This window comes from Microcebus murinus, chromosome 11 (assembly GCF_040939455.1).
Source record: "Microcebus murinus isolate Inina chromosome 11, M.murinus_Inina_mat1.0, whole genome shotgun sequence".
NCBI lineage: Eukaryota > Metazoa > Chordata > Mammalia > Primates > Cheirogaleidae > Microcebus > Microcebus murinus.
This window is the reverse complement of record NC_134114.1, coordinates 29587628-29608427: the sequence shown is the minus strand read 5'-3', so window position 1 is coordinate 29608427 and position 20800 is coordinate 29587628. Positions and strand designations below refer to the sequence as shown.

General features: G+C 33.3%; 1 protein-coding gene across 4 annotated transcripts in view; it reads left to right on the top strand.

Annotated features, from left to right (window-relative positions):
* Window positions 1-20800, top strand: part of RICTOR (RPTOR independent companion of MTOR complex 2) — a 125677-nt gene that overhangs the window by 72078 nt on the left and 32799 nt on the right. For all 4 annotated transcript variants that reach the window (XM_012736481.2, XM_012736479.2, XM_012736480.2 and 1 more), the window contains 15 exons: window positions 1099-1181; window positions 3828-3915; window positions 4632-4722; window positions 4837-4903; window positions 5033-5113; window positions 7315-7415; window positions 9776-9941; window positions 10891-10992; window positions 11190-11236; window positions 12886-13021; window positions 13444-13643; window positions 14107-14233; window positions 14602-14766; window positions 14936-15012; window positions 15770-15848. In XM_012736481.2, the coding sequence (XP_012591935.1) occupies window positions 1099-1181; window positions 3828-3915; window positions 4632-4722; window positions 4837-4903; window positions 5033-5113; window positions 7315-7415; window positions 9776-9941; window positions 10891-10992; window positions 11190-11236; window positions 12886-13021; window positions 13444-13643; window positions 14107-14233; window positions 14602-14766; window positions 14936-15012; window positions 15770-15848 (1610 nt within the window). The remainder of the gene's footprint in view (window positions 1-1098; window positions 1182-3827; window positions 3916-4631; window positions 4723-4836; window positions 4904-5032; window positions 5114-7314; window positions 7416-9775; window positions 9942-10890; window positions 10993-11189; window positions 11237-12885; window positions 13022-13443; window positions 13644-14106; window positions 14234-14601; window positions 14767-14935; window positions 15013-15769; window positions 15849-20800) is intronic.

Below are 20800 nucleotides of genomic sequence, written 5' to 3'. Positions count from 1 at the left end.
ACTGTATATACACTTTTGTGTAAGGCTTTTTTCACTTAGTTTAATAATTTTGAGATTCATTTTTGTTGTCTGTATCAGTAATGTGTTCCATTTTATTGCTGAGTAATATTTCATTGGATGACTACATCACAGTATTTTTAGTCTTCTTCCTGTTAGTGAACATCTAACCTGTTTCTAGTTTATACTACCGTGAGCTACTCATACTACTACTCATACTACTATGAGCAATCTTGTACAAGCATTTTTGTGGACATGTGCTTTCATTTCTCTTGGATAAATACCTACATGGAATTGCTCAGTCCCAGGATGAATGAATGTATGTTTAGTTTTGTAAGATACTGCCAAACTTTTCCCCAAAATACTTGTACTATTTTATACTCCCATCATCAGTGTATGTGGGTTCCAGTTTTTGTGCATCTTTCTCAGCTTTTGGTGTTGTAAGTCTTTAATTTTAGCCATTCTAGTACGTACATATTCGTCTCATTATTAATTTAGTTTGCATTTCCCTGGTGATTCATGAAGTTGAATACTTTGTGTTTTTGACTATTCACATATCTTCTTTTGTGACATGATTTTAATGTTTAAAATTGTTTGACTTTATTCTGTAACTTAAAAATTTTGATTTCTATAATTTATTTGAAGTCTGTTTATACTCTTCTGTGCATTCAGTAAATTTTAGGTTCAAACCTTTAAAAGATAACTGCCAAGCAAAGTTTTTCACTTTAGATTGAGGAGCACTAAAGAAAGGAGAAAGACCATTTTCTTATTCTCTCCCATGTTCTTACTCCCAGAGAAAGCAAGTGTTTATCAGCCACCAGGACAGTGTCAGGCAGTCAGATTCATGAAGTTTTTGGATGTGAAATAAAAATTAAAGAAGGAATTTAAATGATGAAATTACTATTAATTTCTAATAGTAGGGAACTACAGAGAATGCTTGAAATATACTTCACTTATATAATATCACTTACAATAACCAAATAGTATAAGATAATAGTATAATTTAGCTTAGAAAAATATCACTAATTTTATATTATGGTACATTGCTATAGAAATTATTTTGAAATTCAAGTCAGTTATTGTTTTTTTTATCCTCTATAGGTATTATTAATTTATGTAAACCTGGAAACTCGGGGATCCAGTCTCTAATTGGAGTACTTTGTATACCAAATATGGAAATAAGGGTAGGTGAAAGTTTGAATTGTCTCATTCCTGGACCTTTAACAGTAAGAATTTTATTTTATTTCATTTTATTTTATTTATTTTTGAGACAGAGTCTCACTTTGTTTCCCAGGCTTAGAGTGAGTGCCATGGCATCAGCCTAGCTCACAGCAACCTCAAACTCCTGGGCTCAAGCAATCCTGCTGCCTCAGCTTCCCCAGTAGCTGGGACTACAGGCATGCACCACCATGCCCACTTAATTTTTCTATATGTATTAGTTGGCCAATTAATTTCTTTCTATTTATAGTAGAGACGGGGTCTCGCTCTTGCTCAGGCTGGTTTCGAAGTCCTGACCTCGAGCTATCCGCCAGCCTCGGCCTCCCAGAATGCTAGGATTACAGGCATGAGCCACCACACCTGGCCAGTATTAATTTTAAAAATAAAAATTATTTCAGGTGATAACATTTTCCTCATTAGCTGTTAATCTGTATCACAGAGTATTTTTAAAATACATGAATAAATATTTACTACTTAGTTAAATCCCAAGTGTATGAATCATTAAAAATACTGCTAGTGTTAGGAACGAAGGCCATAAAAGTTGAGTTGAAAATAAGAACTCAGTTATGCATTATTCATTAAAATAGTACAAACAATACAGAAAGGACATTCTCACTCTAGAAAGTTCAAGCACTATAGAAATAAATTTATGTATCTGTGCTTTCTAATTTATTTTTATGTTGAGTTTTTATTTTGAAAATGGCGGTTTTGATTAAAAAGAAGATGTTAATTTATATGTTCATTTATTAGATGTATTCCTAAATTAATGGTGTGTAAGAATTTGTATTATACAGCTAAAACAGATTGAATTTAGAGGAAAAAAAGAATTAACCCTTCAAGTAAGAGTTAAGTTTAAGTTTCTCCTTAAATGTTTTTGTTTTGCCCTTTCTTCTTTATATGAACCAAACTTGGAGTTGAAAACTATTGTTAGAAAATATTAGCCAGGTGTGCCTTGCTTAAAATGTGAAATAAAAAGTGTTTAGATCATGGGATGAAAGGATATGATTATAAATGGAAAGGTCTATAAGCAGGGCATGAAGGTTTATAGTAATTCACTTCTTACTCTGCAGGTGAGGAAAGAACATGATCTTTGTAGTCTGGCTGACTTGGGTTTGACTCCTGCTTTTATAATGTTTAGCTCCCTAACCTTGGGAAAATTAGTTTTAATTTTTAAGTCTGTTTCTTCATGTGCACAATGGGGATAATGAAAGATGTATTGAAAAAATTAAACAATGTATGTAGTAAGCATTCAGTGGTTATCCCTTCTCTAATATAGGCCTGATATATTAATGGCAGTTTTCCAAAATATAGTACAGTTATACATCAGTTAATGACAGAGATATGTTCTGAGAAATGTACTTTTAGGTGATTTCATTGTGTTGTGAATATCCTAGAGTGTGCTTACATAAACCTAGATGGTATAGCCTACTATACACCTAGGCTATGTGGTATATAGCCTATTGCTTCTAGGCTACACACCTGTATAGCATGTTACTGTACTGAATACTGTAGGCATTGAGAACACAGTGATATTTATATATCTAAATATAGAAAAAGTACAGTAAAAATATGGTATAAAATATTTAAAAATGGTACACATATATAGGGCACTTAACCATGAATGGAGCTTAAAAGGACTGGAAGTTGCTCTGGCTGAGTCAGTGAGTGACTGGTGAGTGAATGTGAAGGCCTCAGACATTACTATACACTGCCGTAGGTTTTATAAACTTGAATACATAAGCTATACCAAATTTATTTAAAAATTTTTTCTTCAATAATAAATTAACCTTAGCTTACTGTAACTTTTTTACTTTGTAAACTTAATTTTTAAAAACTTCTTGCTTCTTTTGTGGTAACAGCTTAAAATACAAACATTCTACAGCTGTACAAAAAACCATTTCATGTAGTTATTCTATAAGCTTTTTTCTATTTTTAAAATGTTTCTCTTGTTACTTTTTAAACTTTTTTGTTAAAAACCAAGACACAAACAACATTAGCCTAGGGCTACACAGGGTCAGGCTCCTCAATATCACTGTCTTCCACTTCCCCATCTGGTCCCACTGGATGATCTTCAGGGGCAGTAACATGCATGGAGCTGTCATTTCCTATGATAACAATGCCTTCTTCTGACATACTTCCTGAAAGACCTACCTGAGGCTGTTTTACAGTTAACTTTTTTTCTTTAAAAGTAAGTAGAAGGAGTACACTCTAAAATAATGATGAAGCATATAGTAGTATAGTAAATACATAAACCAGTAACATAGGCACTTATTATTATCAACTGTTATGTACTGCACATAATTGTATGTGCTCTACTTTTACACAACTGACAGTGCAGTAGGTTTGTTTACGCTAGTATCACCACAAACAGGTGCATAATATTTTGCGCTACAATGCAAGAATTTTTCACCTCCACTATGATGTATGTGGCCACTGTCATACGCGGTTCATCATTGAACAAAACATCAGCAAACAATGCAAACATTTCAGTTATGCAGCGTATGACTGTAATTCTGTTTTTATCATTTTATTTGTTCTGCGACTAGGACATTTACAAAACCTTTATAAAAATTTCATAAAAATAAATGAACTATATTTGTTTGCTATTTTAGCGAGGTCTACTTGAAGTGCTTTATGATATCTTTCGTCTTCCTCTACCTGTTGTGACTGAGGAGTTCATAGAAGCACTGCTCAGTGTAGGTAAGTATTGAAGTGTGTTTTTATTCGTATATTGTGATTTTTAAAGTGACTTATTTAATGGAGACAAAATTACTAAAAGGGGAAATACTAAACTCAGTATTGAACATCGTTTTATTTTCTTATTGCATCATTGTGGCATGAAATTAATATAAAATTAAAACTTCAAATAAATTCCTAAGACTAAGAAATTTTAATTTCTTTATCACTCTCTTCCAAAAGAAGCAAGGAAATTAATAGGGTGATGGGCTAACAAAGGAAGGGAGGAGACAATAAGACACTAGGGTAATTCTCAAATTAGATTATCTAATTGTGATCTTTTTTTAACCAAATGACTCCTATTCCCCAAATGAAGGAAGTTAGATCTGTGAACATTTACATAAATAGGTTTTTTGTTATTTGTTTAACATATATAGAAAGGATCTTGCTCTGTTACCCAGGCTGGAGTGTAATGGCATCATCGTAGCTCACTGCAGCCTCAAACTCCTGGGCTTAAACAATCCTCCCACCTCAGCCTCTGATGCAGCTGGCACTATAGGCATGCACCACCACACCTGGCTATGTAAATAGGTTTTATGTGTATCTTTTTGAGGGTATGGTTTTTTAGCCAACACTTTTTGAAGTTCTTTATAGCCTGGCTGGCTGATGGTACCACAATTATTTGAAGTGTTGCAGTGTTATCTAAGCATCTTTTAACTACGTAATTTTAACTGTTTTAGATCCAGGGAGATTCCAAGACAGTTGGAGACTTTCAGATGGCTTTGTAGCAGCTGAGGCAAAAACTATCCTTCCTCATCGTGCCAGATCCAGGTAGAATTTACATTTAAAAATGGTTCCAGTTTATTACAATGACTGTTTTTTATGTTCACTTGTGTAATATATGAAGCATTACTTAAATTATTTCTGTGCTGTGTCTATTTCCAGGCCAGACCTTATGGATAATTATTTGGCATTGATACTCTCTGCATTTATTCGTAATGGACTTTTAGAGGTAAGACTTCTAAAACTTACTTTATTCTGTTCTCTATAACAAAATTCTTTCAGAGTAAAAAACATATCTGATGTGTAAATATGTACATCTACATTATTTTGCAGCAATATTTTCTTTTTATTTTCAAAGGGTTTAGTTGAAGTGATAACAAACAGTGATGACCATATCTCAGTTAGAGCTACTATCCTTTTAGGAGAGCTTTTACATATGGTAAGTTTAGCAACTTCTGATTATATGTTTCATACCTTTAATGTCTGAATTTAGAAAACATGTTGTTTTAATAGCATTGCTTTGTATTATCTCAAAACATATATTTGCATTTTTTATGAATGTTTATCTTTGCATTACAAAAAGCCTTAGGTACCTGTATCCTGATACATAGACTGGTTTTATAAATGAAATAAATACAAAACATACAAAGTCCTCAATGTTGATTTTTATGCTCACTTTTTTTTTTTTTTTTTTTTGAGACAGAGTCTCACTTTGTTGTCCAGGCTAGAGTGAGTGCCGTGGCGTCAGCCTAGCTCACAGCAACCTCAGACTCCTGGGCTCAAGCAATCCTCCTGCCTCAGCCTCCCGAGTAGCTGGGACTACAGGCATGCGCCACCATGCCCGGCTAATTTTTTCTATATATATATCAGTTGGCCAATTAATTTCTTTCTATTTATAGTAGAGATGGGGTCTCGCTCTTGCTCAGGCTGGTTTTGAACTCCTGACCTTGAGCAATCCGCCCGCCTCGGCCTCCCAAGAGCTAGGATTACAGGCGTGAGCCACAGCGCCCGGCCCTTATGCTCACTTTTGATGTTGGTATTTTAGTCCTATAAATCTTAATTGATCTCAGAAAGACTTCTTAACCCAAAAAACAAATTACAAAATTATAGCAACTACTTCCTTCTGCTAGTGATGGAATTGATACATGGTAGTTAGTGCCTAATTTTAGAAAGCTTTGTCTAAATACAGTTGTCTAGTTTGAACATCATAGCCCTCTCTATAAACTTACAGTTTGAGGTTTAAAGGATGAGAATCTTATTTTTTCTTTTTGTGCCATGATTTATGACATCAGTAGCTTCTGGAAGCTAGGAGCTAGGAAGGTGACCTGATTATTCGCTCCTCTTAGCAAATAAAGCAAGGGGGGACCTCTGATAGTTTGCAGTATAAAAATTTATATTTCTAGGTCATCTGCTAGTTAGTAAAATACTATGTGGAAAACCATTTACAACTCATTAAGAAAGACTTGAGAATATGGCAAATCTTTTTATATTATGTTATGGCTTGATATTATTGGCAGATATTTTTTGTTTTTGTTTTTGTTTCCTCATCCTCTCCTTACCTCTTCACCTTTTATCTGGTACTTAGCAGCTGGACTATGTGAGTGAGGTAAATAGAATTAAACAGAATTTAATGTTAACTGCTTTTTTAATCAATGAATTATTTAGCCACTAGGTCTGTTCTTTTTTTGGCCTGTCCGTGAAAGAATTAAATAGTGTCACAGGCTCTCAGGTTTGATTATTTGTATTTTAATTCCTAAGATATTATTTCCTATAAAGATACCAATATCCAGAATTATTTGCTTTGATATAAAAGAATCTCTTATAAATTTAATCTCTTTCCCTTCTCCCATACACCAGAATTCTGTGATTCTCTTGAAATATAGAAGCTGCTTGTTTTGAGTATAACGGTGTTAGTCCATTGCTTATTATTCTTATATTGCCTATTTTTCATGTTTAATTGATTTGCTTATCTTTGTTGGTAGAAAGCTGGTTAGGTGGTGAGATTTTGTTTGGAAAGCAGAAGTTAATAAGTTTCTTATTTTAAAGATTGTGATATATCAGATAAACCTATTTTGAAAAAGTTGTTTTTAAAATTTAAGAAGTCAACTCAAGTTTTGATATTGCATCTAGCACTTTAAGTTATTATAATCATAACTTAGATTCAGTTTTGCAATATTTGACATAATGGCCTTTCTGGCCATTAAAGAATTAAGTTTAATTGGGTACCACTAAAAATATTAATTTAATATTATAAAAAAGGATCTATGAAAATTAGTGATTTTTTTTTTGCAAGGCAAATGTGAAATGAAGTTTATTGAAGAAAGACAAGATAGATATAGATTTACAGAGGAAGAGCAAGATAGATACATTCACCACAGAGTGGCGAATGGACCCCTTGGTCGTAACAAAAGGGCCGAAAATTAGTGATTTTAATATAATGTGTATACCTTTATATTTCATCCGTGTTCAAAGTATTATTAAAATTATAGATAAGTATGTATTGGGAAAAGTAAGTTAATTTTATGAGTAAAACCTCGGAATTTTTAATGGTCTTGATACAGCATTATATCTGCAGATAGTCTACATAACAAAATATTTCTATTTCTGAAAGCTCATATAAAATGTTATGTCTCATTTTAGGCAAACACAATTCTTCCTCATTCACATAGCCATCATTTGCACTGTTTGCCAACCCTAATGAATATGGCTGCATCCTTTGATATCCCCAAAGAAAAGAGACTGTAAGTATCAGAGCTTTAGGAAAGCTTTTATGCTTGGTATATTTAATATCCACTTAGATTACCTTCCCTTCTTTTTAAAAAAGTAGTACAGATAGGTTATGTTTGGACATTGTTTTAAGGAAGTCTTACAGATAAGAGGAAAAATTAATAGTTCTCATTTGTATTTAATAATTTGTATTTTAGGCCATAAAGTATTAATAGTGTAGTAAAATCACATTTCTCTAGCATATGTGTAGACAAAGATGTGGACTTCCTGCCACATTACTACTAAAAACATTAGTTGAGAGTGTTTTGGACTATTTTATGTTGTGAGTAACAATTCATGCTCATTTTTATGTCTATGAATTATTTCAAATTAGCAAAGCACAAAAACTAACAATGTATTCTTTTATATGTATTTCTTTTTTATTTAAAAATTTTGGAATTTAGTAACCTGTACTATAGGCCTATTATAGCAGTAAGCTGAACTCTTAATATTGAAGGAGGTATTACAAACAGAATTTACAAACAAAAGTATACTAATACAACTGTAACTCCGCTGAAATTCCAGTACTAAGAATAAAATATAATATATGAAAGGTAAGAATGGAGAAGTTCAATTTGGAAGGGTAAATAGGATTATTTTTGATTTGGTGATTATATCTATGCCAAGGATATCTCTTTTTTTGGTCTTTTTTATTTGCTATTATGATCAGAAAAATTTATGTGTATGTACCATTTTATTTTTTGCTTGATGTCAGTGAAATGCAGTTCTTTATTCAGAACTATGGATTTTTGTTAACAGCTATAATATATTTTTGAAAAGTTTAATTAGCTTTATTAATACAAAAATACATGTAATCCATTAATTTTAATTCTGTCAATGAAAATACTACTGTTTAACAGACTGAAGTTATGTTATAAACTGAGAGCATTCAGGACTGTCTTAGTTCTAACTCTAGGCTTTCATCAGTAATGGTAGCTTTTCAGCTTTTACATTATAGTTTCATGATGGAAAAATTTACTCTCCAGAACCCTAAACTCTGAGTCAGATTATGGCCATGAATTTCAGGGCTCATCAGGAATTCAAATTTACCTCCAAAATGTTAGCAATAATAATCTTAGAATAGTTTTCTTCTTTAGCTCCGTAAGTAAGATCTCTCTCCTTTTTTGGGGGGAGGGGCACCAGATCTCACTCTGTTGCTTGAGCTAGAGTGCAGTGTTCTCATCATAGCTCACTGCAACTTCAGACTGTTGGGCTCAGGAGATCCTGCCTCAGCCTTCTGAGCAGTTGTGACTATAGGCACAGACCACTACACCCAGCTAATTTTTTCTATTTTTTGTAGAGGTGAGGAGGTGTCTCGCTATGTTGCTCAGGTTGGTCTCGAACTACTGACCTCAAGCGATCCTCCCACCTTGGCTTACTAAAGTGTAGGATTATAGACGAGAGCCACTACAACCAGGCCTGTAAGCTTCCTTTACTGATAGAGTAAATACTTGCCAATCAGCTCAGCCCAAGATTTTTAAATTCTGTTTACTAGAGTTCTGAAGTTGAGATTTGATTGCTACCAAATTCTTGAAAACTGTACTTTACATATCACAAAAAAGAAATTAAAAATAACTTTTATGAAGATACCATTTGTAGTTATCAATCAATGCTGAAAATAGAGACTGTTCAATTAATACTGGGATCATTGATTATCCATAGGGGAGGACAGTGAAATTATTCCAGCCTCATGTCATAAATAAAAATAAAGCCAGGCATGGTGGCATGCATTTGCTGCTAGAAAGGTTGAAGCAAGAGGACTGCTTGAAGCCAGGAGTTCAAGACCAGCCTGGGTGACAGATTGAGGCCTTGTCTCTTAAAAAAAAAAAAAAAAAAAAAAAGGTTCAAGTACATTAAGGACTTATGTGTGAAAAGCAAAGCTTTAAAACTTTTTAAAGAAAATGTAGAAAACTAGGTTTTTGACCTTTAGAAAGAGTTCTTAAAACCAATATACAAAAAATGCCCACCACCATAGAAGAAAAGATTAGTTAATAGTTAAGTACATGTTGAGTCTAAATAATTTCTTTTTATAAATCAGTGTTCTTGATTTTTTGTCTTTGTTTCCAAAATGGACTAAATTCACTTTTTTATTTATTTTTTTTTAATTTTTTTTTAATTTTTTTTTATTTTGGCATATTATGGGGGTACAGATTTTAAGGTTTCAATAAATGCCCATTTCCCCCCCTCCCCCCAAAAGTCTGAGTCTCCAACTTTTTTATTAATAGTAAGAAAATCTAGCCTTGAATTTATATAAGCTTTAATGATTTACCAAAGTAATTTTTTAAAAATTATGCTAGTCTTGCTACTGTATTCATCAAAATTTTTTTCTCATTAGGCGAGCCAGTGCAGCCTTGAACTGTTTAAAACGCTTTCATGAAATGAAGAAACGAGGACCTAAGCCATATAGCCTTCATTTAGATCACATTATTCAGAAAGCAATGGCAACACACCAGAAACGGGATCAGTATCTCCGAGTTCAGAAAGATATATTTGTTCTTAAGGTACTGACATGAAATCATGATTTTTTTTTTTATTTCAGCATATGCTGGCGATACAAATGTTTATTTAGGTTACATATATGGCCCTTGCCCCACGCGAGTCAGTTTCAAACATGTCCATCCCCCAGAAGGTGCGCACTACACCCATTAGGTGTGTGTATACCCATCCCTTCCGTCCCCTTCCCATCTGCCCAACACCAGATGAATGTTATTACTGTATGTGCACTTAAGTGTTGATCAGTTAAAACCAATTTGATGGTGAGTATATGTGGTGCTTGTTTTTCCACTCTTGGGATACTTAGAATGGGCTCTAGCTCTGTCTAGGATAATACAAGAGGTCCTATATTATCATTATTTTTTGTGGCTGAGTAGAACTCCATGGTATACGTATACCACATTTTATTAATCCGCTCATGTATTGATGGGCACTTGGGTTGTTTCCACATCTTTGTGATTGTGAATTGTGCTGCTATAAACATTCTAGTGCAGACGTCTTTTTTATAGAATGTCTTTTTTTCTTTTGGTGTTGGCATGGTTGCGTAGGGATAGTGGGACTGCAAACTAGTGCAACCTCTGTGGAAAGCAATATGGAGATAACGCAAAGAGATGCAAGTAGAACTACCAGTTGATCCAGCAATCCTATTACTGGGCATCTACCCAAAAGAAATCAGGATTTTTAACTTAAATGTACTTTCTGAATTCTTAACCACTTGATTTTATTAATAGTATGTATATACTTGTTTGAGTTTGCAGTTTTATTCATGCATATGGATTTTCAAATGGCTTTTGAGATTTATAATGACTGGGCAATTTACAGCTGGGTTTTTATAACTTTAAGCCTTGATCTATCCTTAAATGAAAAATCTTTGTTTTAGTTTTTAAAATTTGAACTTAGTTTTCTGATGTGAGGACAGTTTACCTTAATTTTCCTATTACTTTCTGATGATTTTAGGATACAGAGGAAGCTCTTTTAATGAACCTTAGAGATAGCCAAGTCCTTCAACATAAAGAGAATCTTGACTGGAATTGGAATCTTATAGGGACCATTCTTAAGGTATGACAAGATACTTCATGGTAATGGCTTGATTGTCTTCATTTTATTATTAATTATAACTTACTTTAATTATAAGTTATAATTAATAATTAAACAATATAACATTTATTCAATGTATAATTAATTAAATAACATTTAATTAATAATAATTAAATGTTTAGGAATTGATAAATACATATGTTGTTATGTTTTTCTAGTGGCCAAATGTAAATCTAAGAAACTATAAAGATGAACAGTTGCACAGGTATGTATATAAGAATTATTTGCATTTAAATATAAAGAAATTTGATTTAGAGTATGTTATGCTTAATGCCTGCTAAAAGTAATAATTAGTATTTTAAAGATATGTACACACATTTTAATAATTAGTCTTCAATAGGTACATACATATATTTTTATATGTAGTGGTTTTTTTATTTTTTGAGGCAGAGTCATCAGCCTAGCTCACAGCAACCTCAAACTCCTGGGCTCAAGCAATCCTTCTGCCTCAGCCTCCCAAGTAGATGGGACTACAGGCATGCACCACCATGCCCAGCTAATTTTTTCCATATATTTTTAGTTGGCCAATTAATTTCTTTCTATTTTTCTTTTTTAGTAGAGACGGGGTCTTGCTCTTGCTCAGGCTGCTTTTGTACTCCTGACCTTGAGCGATCCTCCCGCCTCGGCGCCTCAGAGTGCTAGGATTACAGGCGTGAGCCACCATGCCTGGCCTATATGCAGTCTTATAACCAAAACACATCAGCTAATTCTTTTGCTAATTATTTACATTCTGCTTTTAGTTTTAGAACAGATGGAGTAGTTGAGATAAAATTTTCTCTAATTGGTATAATATAAAGTGTGTACTGATCTTAGCCCTAACATACAAGAATGACATAATAAGACCATATATTTTTAACATACAGTGTCTACCTAAGACTTTGGAGACTTATCCACTCTCTCTCTTCTTTAAACTCCCCTTAACCACACCTTCTCTAACACATGCAAATGTTTGTAGCATGTAGAACACTTTAAAATACTATCCTTTTCTCCGGTTTATCCATGCATTTTTACTCCTTCTGAGTTTAGACTAACCAACTGTCACTAGTGATTTCCTTGGATAGGAGAGCCTTACTTTGTGTTTGAGAAGTTTGTATCATTAACATTACTTGATTGCATTCATCTGTTCATGATATGTAACAATATCTGTATTAAGTTTTGAGAAGTATACAGAACATATAAATTACGCTGGAATAAAAATAATATTAACTTTTTATACTCCTTAAGAACAGAAATAATGTCTTATTCAACTTTGTTTTCCCAATTCCTGGACCTGGCACCTGTATTAGATTGATTTGTATTGCATGAAATCGAATTGAACTAAATTAAATAGAAGCTTACAACATAATGTTGAAAGTTGTAACATCAAAATACCATAAATTATAATATAAATTTAGTTGTCTAAATTGCAACTTTTATGTTTGGCCTTTTGCCAAATTGTGAAAAACCAACAAAGTTAGAGTGTGGTAACTTAAAATTATCTAGTATAAGATTATTTTATAGAGCTGTGGCACAAAGTTTTTCATAGAATACAATAGAAGATTTATGTCCAGGGGGCTTCCTAATGTTTAGCCAATTTTATATTCTACCTATATTAAATCTGTATTTTTCATGCTATCTGTCTTCTATTTCTTTTAAGCATCATATCATAAAATTCTCATTCCACAAAAATATTCTTTACAATGAAGGTTTTGTTTGTGTTGTGAAATGTACCAAATGTGCTTATTTAATTTCTTGCCATTTAACCTAATGGTTCAGACCCCAAACACGTTCAAAGCCATGTTATATCATAAACAATAGTTAAAACTCTAAAATAATTGTTTATTGTCTTTGTTGCTAATTTTGTTTTGATCATAGGTTTGTACGAAGACTACTTTATTTTTACAAGCCTAGCAGTAAATTATATGCCAACTTAGATCTAGATTTTGCTAAATCCAAACAGCTCACAGTTGTGGGTTGCCAATTTACAGAATTTCTTCTTGAGTCAGAAGAGGTAAGCACTCTTGAGTATTCTCCATAGCAAATGCTTTTTATTGGATTTTCACCTCTTCTCTATCCTCTGTTCCCACCTTCTGTTTTGCTTTTATTTCTGAGTATGCATAAATTATATTTAGAAACATAGGAAATAAGCCCAGACCTAGATTTGAATTCCAACCTCGTCACTAATTCTAAGACGTTAGGCAAGTTATCCACCATCTAGAAGACCTAGTCTACTCTTATGTAAAATGGAAAATAATACCATCTCCATGTAGGATTATGTTAAATATGATTAAAAATAATAGGTACTCCATGATTGCTATCTATTATTGGTAAATTTATCATTATTATTAAATTTTTTATACTTGATTAAAGGTCATTTTTTCAATTATAGGCATTGATGTTTTTCTCACAATATCACAATGTATTTTCTTTTAGGATGGGCAAGGATACCTAGAAGATCTAGTAAAGGATATTGTTCAGTGGCTCAATGCCTCATCTGGAATGAAACCCGAAAGAAGTCTTCAAAATAATGGTTTATTGACTACCCTTAGTCAACACTACTTTCTCTTTATTGGAACACTTTCTTGCCACCCTCATGGAGTCAAAATGCTAGAAAAATGCAGTGTATTTCAATGGTGAGAATTCCTAGATTCTGTTGCAATATATACATAAACCTTATTTTTAATGTGGTCAGAGATGGTGTGCTTTTTAGTCTATATACATGTGTTTGGTAAGTTTTATTTAAAAAGGATCAAATTAGAGTTGTCTGAATGCTTTGACACTCTTTTTTATGTGATAGTTTTTAACTACTTTCTTTCAGAAATGTTTGTTTGTATTAGGAATTTTAAAAATGTTTGTTGAACTGTCTTTATGCTCTACCCCTAACATACAAAATGGTAGCTGTGTGTGGTGATTGATATGTTAGTTAATTTGTAGTAATCATTTCATAATGTATATCAAATCACAAATCATATTGTACACCTTGAATATATAAGGTTTTTATCAATTATACCTCAGTAAAGCTGGAAAAAAAAATTCATTAAATTAATAAAGTAATTTCTAGTAACCTTTATTATTTTCATCCTTTTTTTTCTTAAGTCTCCTTAATCTTTGCTCTTTGAAAAACCAAGATCACTTGCTAAAGCTGACTGTTTCTAGCTTGGACTATAGCAGAGATGGATTGGCTAGAGTCATACTTTCCAAAATCCTAACTGCAGCTACTGATGTGAGTATAACATAGGCAATAAAACTGTATTTTTATAACCAATTATTTGAATACTTTATAAATTTTAGGCTTAGTAAAATGAATTATAAATTCTAAGATATGAGATAGAAATTGAGTTTACTTTAAGATTTTAGTTCCTCCAAGAAACTCCATATAGTACCCATATTTTTATATCAAGGGGAAGAAGTTGCTTGATGGAAAGGGAAGTATTTTATTTTGTGAGCACGAAAGAATTAGTTATATTAAGGGCTAGATCATTAATTTTAGTCTTTCTGCCCTTTTCAAGTAGCAGAACTGTCCCCAAATAAAATCAAATTGGCTGTTTATGATGAAGTTGTCTTTTAAAATGTATTCATCTATCTTTATAGGCCTGCAGGCTGTATGCAACAAAACATTTAAGGGTATTATTGAGAGCTAATGTTGAATTCTTCAATAATTGGGGAATTGAGTTACTAGTGACCCAGCTACATGATAAAAACAAAACAATTTCTTCTGAAGCTCTTGATATCCTCGATGAAGCATGTGAAGACAAGGTGAAGGTTCATTTTTTTATAATGGAATACTTAGACATAAATTTTTATTGAAATATTTAATTTTAATTGACAATTATGTGAAAGTATAATGTATATAATATAGGCATTGTAGAAATAGTAAATTTGCTATCTTTGTGAAATTAATTTGCCTAATAATCATCTCTTTTAGGCTAATCTTCATGCTCTTATTCAGATGAAGCCAGCTTTATCCCACCTTGGAGACAAGGGTTTACTTCTCCTCCTGAGGTAAATTTTAAGTAAATTTTTCTTTTTCTTTTATTTTTTTCTTTTTTGGAGACAGGGTCTCACTCTGTTGCCTGACCTAAAGTACAGTGGCATCATCATAGCTCACTGCAACCTCAAACTCCTGGGCTCAAGCAATCCTCCTGCGTTAGCCTCCTGAGTAGCTTGGACTTCAGGCACCGTGCGCCACCACACTGGCTAGTTTTCTATTTTTTTTGTAAAGATGGAGACTGGCTCTTGCTCACGCTGGGCTCAAAGATCCTTCTGCCTTGGCCTCACAAAGTGCTAGGATTATATGCATGAGCCACTGTGCCCAGCCAGATTTCTCTTATAGTTAAATTTTCTGTTGTTCTCTCTGGCAGTGTATATTAAAGCTGGATTCAAATCTGAATAGGAAGTACTGTGAAGAGTTTACCTTTTAACTTCTGAAATAGGTCTGTTTTGGAATTTGGACATCCTTTAATACTGAAACTCTGTCTTTTCCCTGTTTTCCTTAATTTTTTTTTCACATTTCTTTGTCTCCTAATACTTTTCATGATATTTTCTTTATTATAATTGGATTCATGTGTTTTTGCAAAACTTGTGAAAATGTATGTGTAATTGAAATTATAATAAATTATAGTAGACCTTTTCATTTTAGGGAAGAGCTATTCCTAAAGTCTTTTAGCTCCTTAAACATTTTTTAAAATTTGAGGTATTTTAGCCCCTTAAAAACTTTAAGTTGGACTCAATTTAAACTATTGCTTGTTTTAATTTACAGATTCCTCTCCATTCCAAAAGGGTTTTCCTATCTGAATGAAAGGGGTTATGTAGCAAAACAATTGGAAAAGTGGCACAAGGTAACTTCTTATTGAATAAAGTTTAATTTGTATCTTCTTATCTTGGGAAATAGATTTGTGACTTTAGAAGACTTTAGAAGATTTTTTTTATATTATCTCAATGTTTTGAAACTAATGAGGTTAAATATTTAAGCATTCATATGCAGTCAAGTCCTAAATTCTGTATAATTACTTACTAGTATTTATATTTACTCATTTTTTAAAAAGTATAGTTATTTCATTTATGGTTAACTGTTGACCTTGTGTACATTCTATTGAATTTAGCTTTCAACTCAGTCGATTTTATAATCTACTTATGAAATTTGTCGACCCTACTTACCATCATTTCTTTTGTTCTTAAGTCCCTTATATATCCTATAACTTTGCACGAACTCTTTTAAGCTAAAACTAAAATAATTTTTCCAAATGAAGGAAGTTGGAAAATAATTCTACCTGAGTAGATATAATTATCTAATTAATCTTTATTTTAGGATGGCTACTTCACATAAATCTTAGAACAAACTTTTTGCTATCATAGGTAATAGGGAAACCCAGTAAGAAGGGAATAGTTTGAAGATATTAAACAACTTCCTAGCTTTTCTTTAGCTGGTTTTTGCTGTGGGTTTATTATTTTGTTTGGAGCATTAAAATTGTTGAAGCATCTTGGATACCCATGGTAAAGGTGATCTTTACCAATGTAAATGATTTTTAGGTTTTTTATCATTTCAGATCATTTATCATTTGTCTTCTCTCCTTTGTTTACATAATTATAAATTATTTATATTGTCTACATTGAACATATTTCATAAGAGATTTATTTATTTATTTTTTTGAGACAGAGTCTCGCTTTGTTGCCCAGAGTGAGTGCTGTGGCGTCAGCCTAGCTCACAGCAACCGCAAACTCCTGGGCTTAAGCAATCCTACTGCCTCACAACCTCCCAAGTAGCTGGGACTACAGGCACGTGCCACCATGCCAGGCTAATTTTTTATATATATATATTAGTTGGCCAATTAATTTCTTTCTATTTATAGTAGAGATGGGGTCTCGCTCTTGCTCAGGCTGGTTTTGAACTCCTGACCTTGAGCAATCCGCCCGCCTCCGCCTCCCAGAGTGCTAGGATTACAAGTGTGAGCCACCGCGCCCAGCCTAAGAGATTTATTAAATGGACTAAAACTTTAAACCATACAACTTAAGGCATGAAATCTTTCAATAATTGATGGATTGCAGAACTGAGACAAGTTGTAGTTTTGTTTCTTAGATAGAAGATATTTAAACCGATCACTACAATAAAATTTATTGCCTTACTGTATAACTCATAATATTAGAAAATTGCTTAGCAGATTGGGTGCGGTGCTTTCAAATAGTAGGTACAAAATGTAAGTGCTGTATCAAAGGCGTGTGCAAATGTATAAGGGAATACAGAAGAGAGATTAATGATTCTACCTTAGGGATTATGACAAGAAATGTTGGACAGGTACAGCAGAGGATGTGATATTTGAAATGATCTTGAGGAGTAAATAGGCAAAATTAATAGGAAAAAGGAACAGAGAGCAAAATAATCTGTATAGATTATTGAAACTTTTTAAACTTGTGAAGAAAGCCATATTACGGTGTAGTTGGAATAGTGGAGAGTGGCAAGATGAGGCTGGAATGGTAAATTAGAGCTAGATCATACAAGGCCTTACAAGTCACATTATATCATGCTAAGAGATTCCAGTTTTATATGTAATGGGGAAACATTACAAATATTTTAAGAATTAGCACAGAGTTATGCTTTAGTAACATGACAGGTTGCGGTATAAGAGTGAGATTTTGATTGTCAAAGGGAAAGTCTAGGAATATCGACACCAGTTTAGAAGCAAGAATTAATGAGGGCTTGAATTTCAGTGGTAGTGAGATTGGATAGGCATCGCCACATTTTCTGAACATTCTTGAAATTAAACGGGCAGAATTTGTGAACTGATGGGATACAGTGAATGAAGGGTACAACTTGACGCATAAGGTTTCGAATTTAATGAATGAGTATATAATAGATCACCATTAAGAGACTGAGATTACAAAAAGTGGTTTGCCAGGATAAGGATAATAAATTTTGAATATGTTGAACTGGTGTTGCCTGTGGGATTACCAGGTGATGTCATGTAGGCAGTATTTGAAAATGTGGGTCTCAAGCACAGATATGTGTGGGACATGGCAATTTGGGGGTCATGGATGTATAGTAGTAGTTGAAACCTGAAATGAGTGAGATCACCAGAGAAAATATCAAGAACACAAAAAGGGAAGACTGAAAATTTCTTCCTAGAGAACACTCTGGTTTAATGAGGGAAAGGAAAAGATAAGAACAATGAGAAAAATGTCAGAGGGAATGGTGTCACCAAAGGATGGTTCAGGAAGGAGGGACCAATGAGGTCATATAAGATGAACACTGAACGATAGGCTGTTAAATCTGACAGTTCATTGTTGAATTTTGCTAGCACAATTTTAGTAGAAAGTTACAAACAGATGTTGAATTGCAGTTACATGTATTAATAATTAGGCAGTAAAAATAAAGACAATATAATCCACTCTCAAATTAATTAAAGGGAAGGACACTTATTGATTGCTTACCATTGAACTTGGTGCTTTTTAAGTATTATCTCATTAAATCTTCACAACAGCCTTATGAAATATATGATTTCTATTTTGTGAATGAAAATGTTGAGACTGAAAGCAGTAAACTAGTTTATCCTGGGTCACAGAGCTTGAAAATACCAGAGTGGGGCAGTAACCAAGTTCTTTCTGATTTCAAAGCCCACGCTTTTTCCACTACATTTGATTTCCACCCAGTAGCTTGCAGCATGTCAAGTTGAAGGGAGACTGTGTGTGAATCTTATTTTTGTTTTAAGAGGAGGGGAGAGTAAAACATTCTATGAGCCTAATGAAAAGACCTAATGAAGCACGAGAGACTAATAATAGAAGAGTGGGCATAGTTTTTGAAATGGATTCCTATCAAGGGACAAGATATATCAAAGGCACAGAAAAAGAGATTAGTCTGTAAGAAGTAAAGACAGCTTTTCCTGTGAGAGAGAGAGAAGATTTGATAGAGTACTATGAAAGTTAATTTGAAGATAGAAGGAAGGAAATTTCTTTCCACTTTTCTATCTTGCAGCTAACTCACAGTTGGCTCTTAGGATACCTATGAACTTTTTAGGCTGGTTACACAGCCTAAAGACTGAAATGATTTTGGTGTATGTAGCCACATATCAGTGTCCTATTAAAATGCTGGTGTGACCACAAGTGATAGAGTAACTAAAACAGATTGCCTCTTCTTTTCTAGAGTTCAGGTAAACACTTCTTAGTATATTTCCAATCAACTAGAGATTGATTGGTTTCATAAATTTTGGTTAAATGCAAATTCTTTCTTCTCTCATTTTACTAGTAATTATTTTATTCAACCAGTTTATACCTGAGATTGGTTTAAGTCAGAGGTCAGCAAGCTATCACTCCCTCCACCCACAGGCTACTGCCTGTTTTTGCATGACTTGCTCAAAATGTTTTTTATATTTTTAAATGATTGGAAAAATATTAAAAGAACAATATTTTGTGATAAGTGAAAATTATATGAAATTCCTATATCAGTGTTTATAAATAAAGTTTTGTTGGAACATAGACATGCTTATTTGTTTATTGTCTGCAGCAGCTTCCTCTCTAAAATGGCAGTTGAGTAGTTATGACAGAGATACATGGCCTGAAAAACCTAAAATATTTACTCTTGGTTTCTTCAAGAAAAAGTTCACTTGCCCCTGGTATAAATGTTGAATTTGAGAAGAGAGGAATAGAGGAGAGAGATATACTAAATAAATATACTAAATATATATACTAAATAAATATAGACAAATTCTTCATGACTCAAAACCTTGTAGGTAAATCATTGTTAATATCTTAACATAATTATGGCACTTGAGTATAACCTTTCATCTTCTGTGTCTTTGGACTCCTTTGTTAATTGGAAAGCATTTTATTTTGTAATTGCTTTTTTACTTCTTTGGTATTTTTGTTGTTGTTGTTTATTTTTTCCTTTTTTGTCAAGAAGCATTACTATCTGATGATCTATGCATTAAAGACTTTTTATTTCAGGATATTATGAGGGTACAAACATTTTGGTTACATTTTATGCCTTTGCCTCTTCCTAGGGAGGGTTAGAAGCATGCCCTTCCCCTCTACAATGCTCAACATGTCCTTTAGTTGTGAGTTTATCCCCCCCCCAGCCCTAATCCCTAGAGAATATTACTACCATGTGAGCACCATAGCTGGAGAGGATGTGGAGAAACAGTAACACTCTTACACTGTTGGTGGGACTGCAAATTAGTGCAACTTCTTTGGTATTTTAACTGTCTTTTGCTGTTTTTGGAACAAGTTGTACTCGGGAGCATAAATTTAAGTAACTTTTCTTTTTCATTACTGTACCTTTGAGCCTGTTGTTGGGCAGATCTTACAGCTTTTCTTATTAGATAGTAAACAATTTGTCCCTTTTTCAAGGTATAAACATCTACACCAGTATAATATTAAAATTCCACTTATTCAATTTAACACTTCTCTCACCCAGCCCAGGCCTGATGTAGACTTAAAAACCTACAGTAGAAGAATATATATAATATCATCGCTCTTTGAAGTCATTCTCCTTCACCATTTACTAGCTGCAAGTTTTGAGCCAGGAGGAGGAAGAAGGGGTAAGGGGTGAAAAGCAATCATCACTTGGTGCAGTTGTCATCTGGGGTTTTTAGCTCTGAGTGTGGCAAATTTTAAATACTGAGACCTGAGGGTTACTTTCATGGATTCTTCAAAGACCTCACAACTAAGGATCTTTCATTTGCAGTTTCCTTGATGAGGTCAGTGTTTCCTTTGGCTGCCTACTAATAATGCTTACTAGTAGCTAAAATCCCATCCTCAGTTGGGGAAAGATCTTTTTGCCCCTCCAGGCGGACCCTTTTAG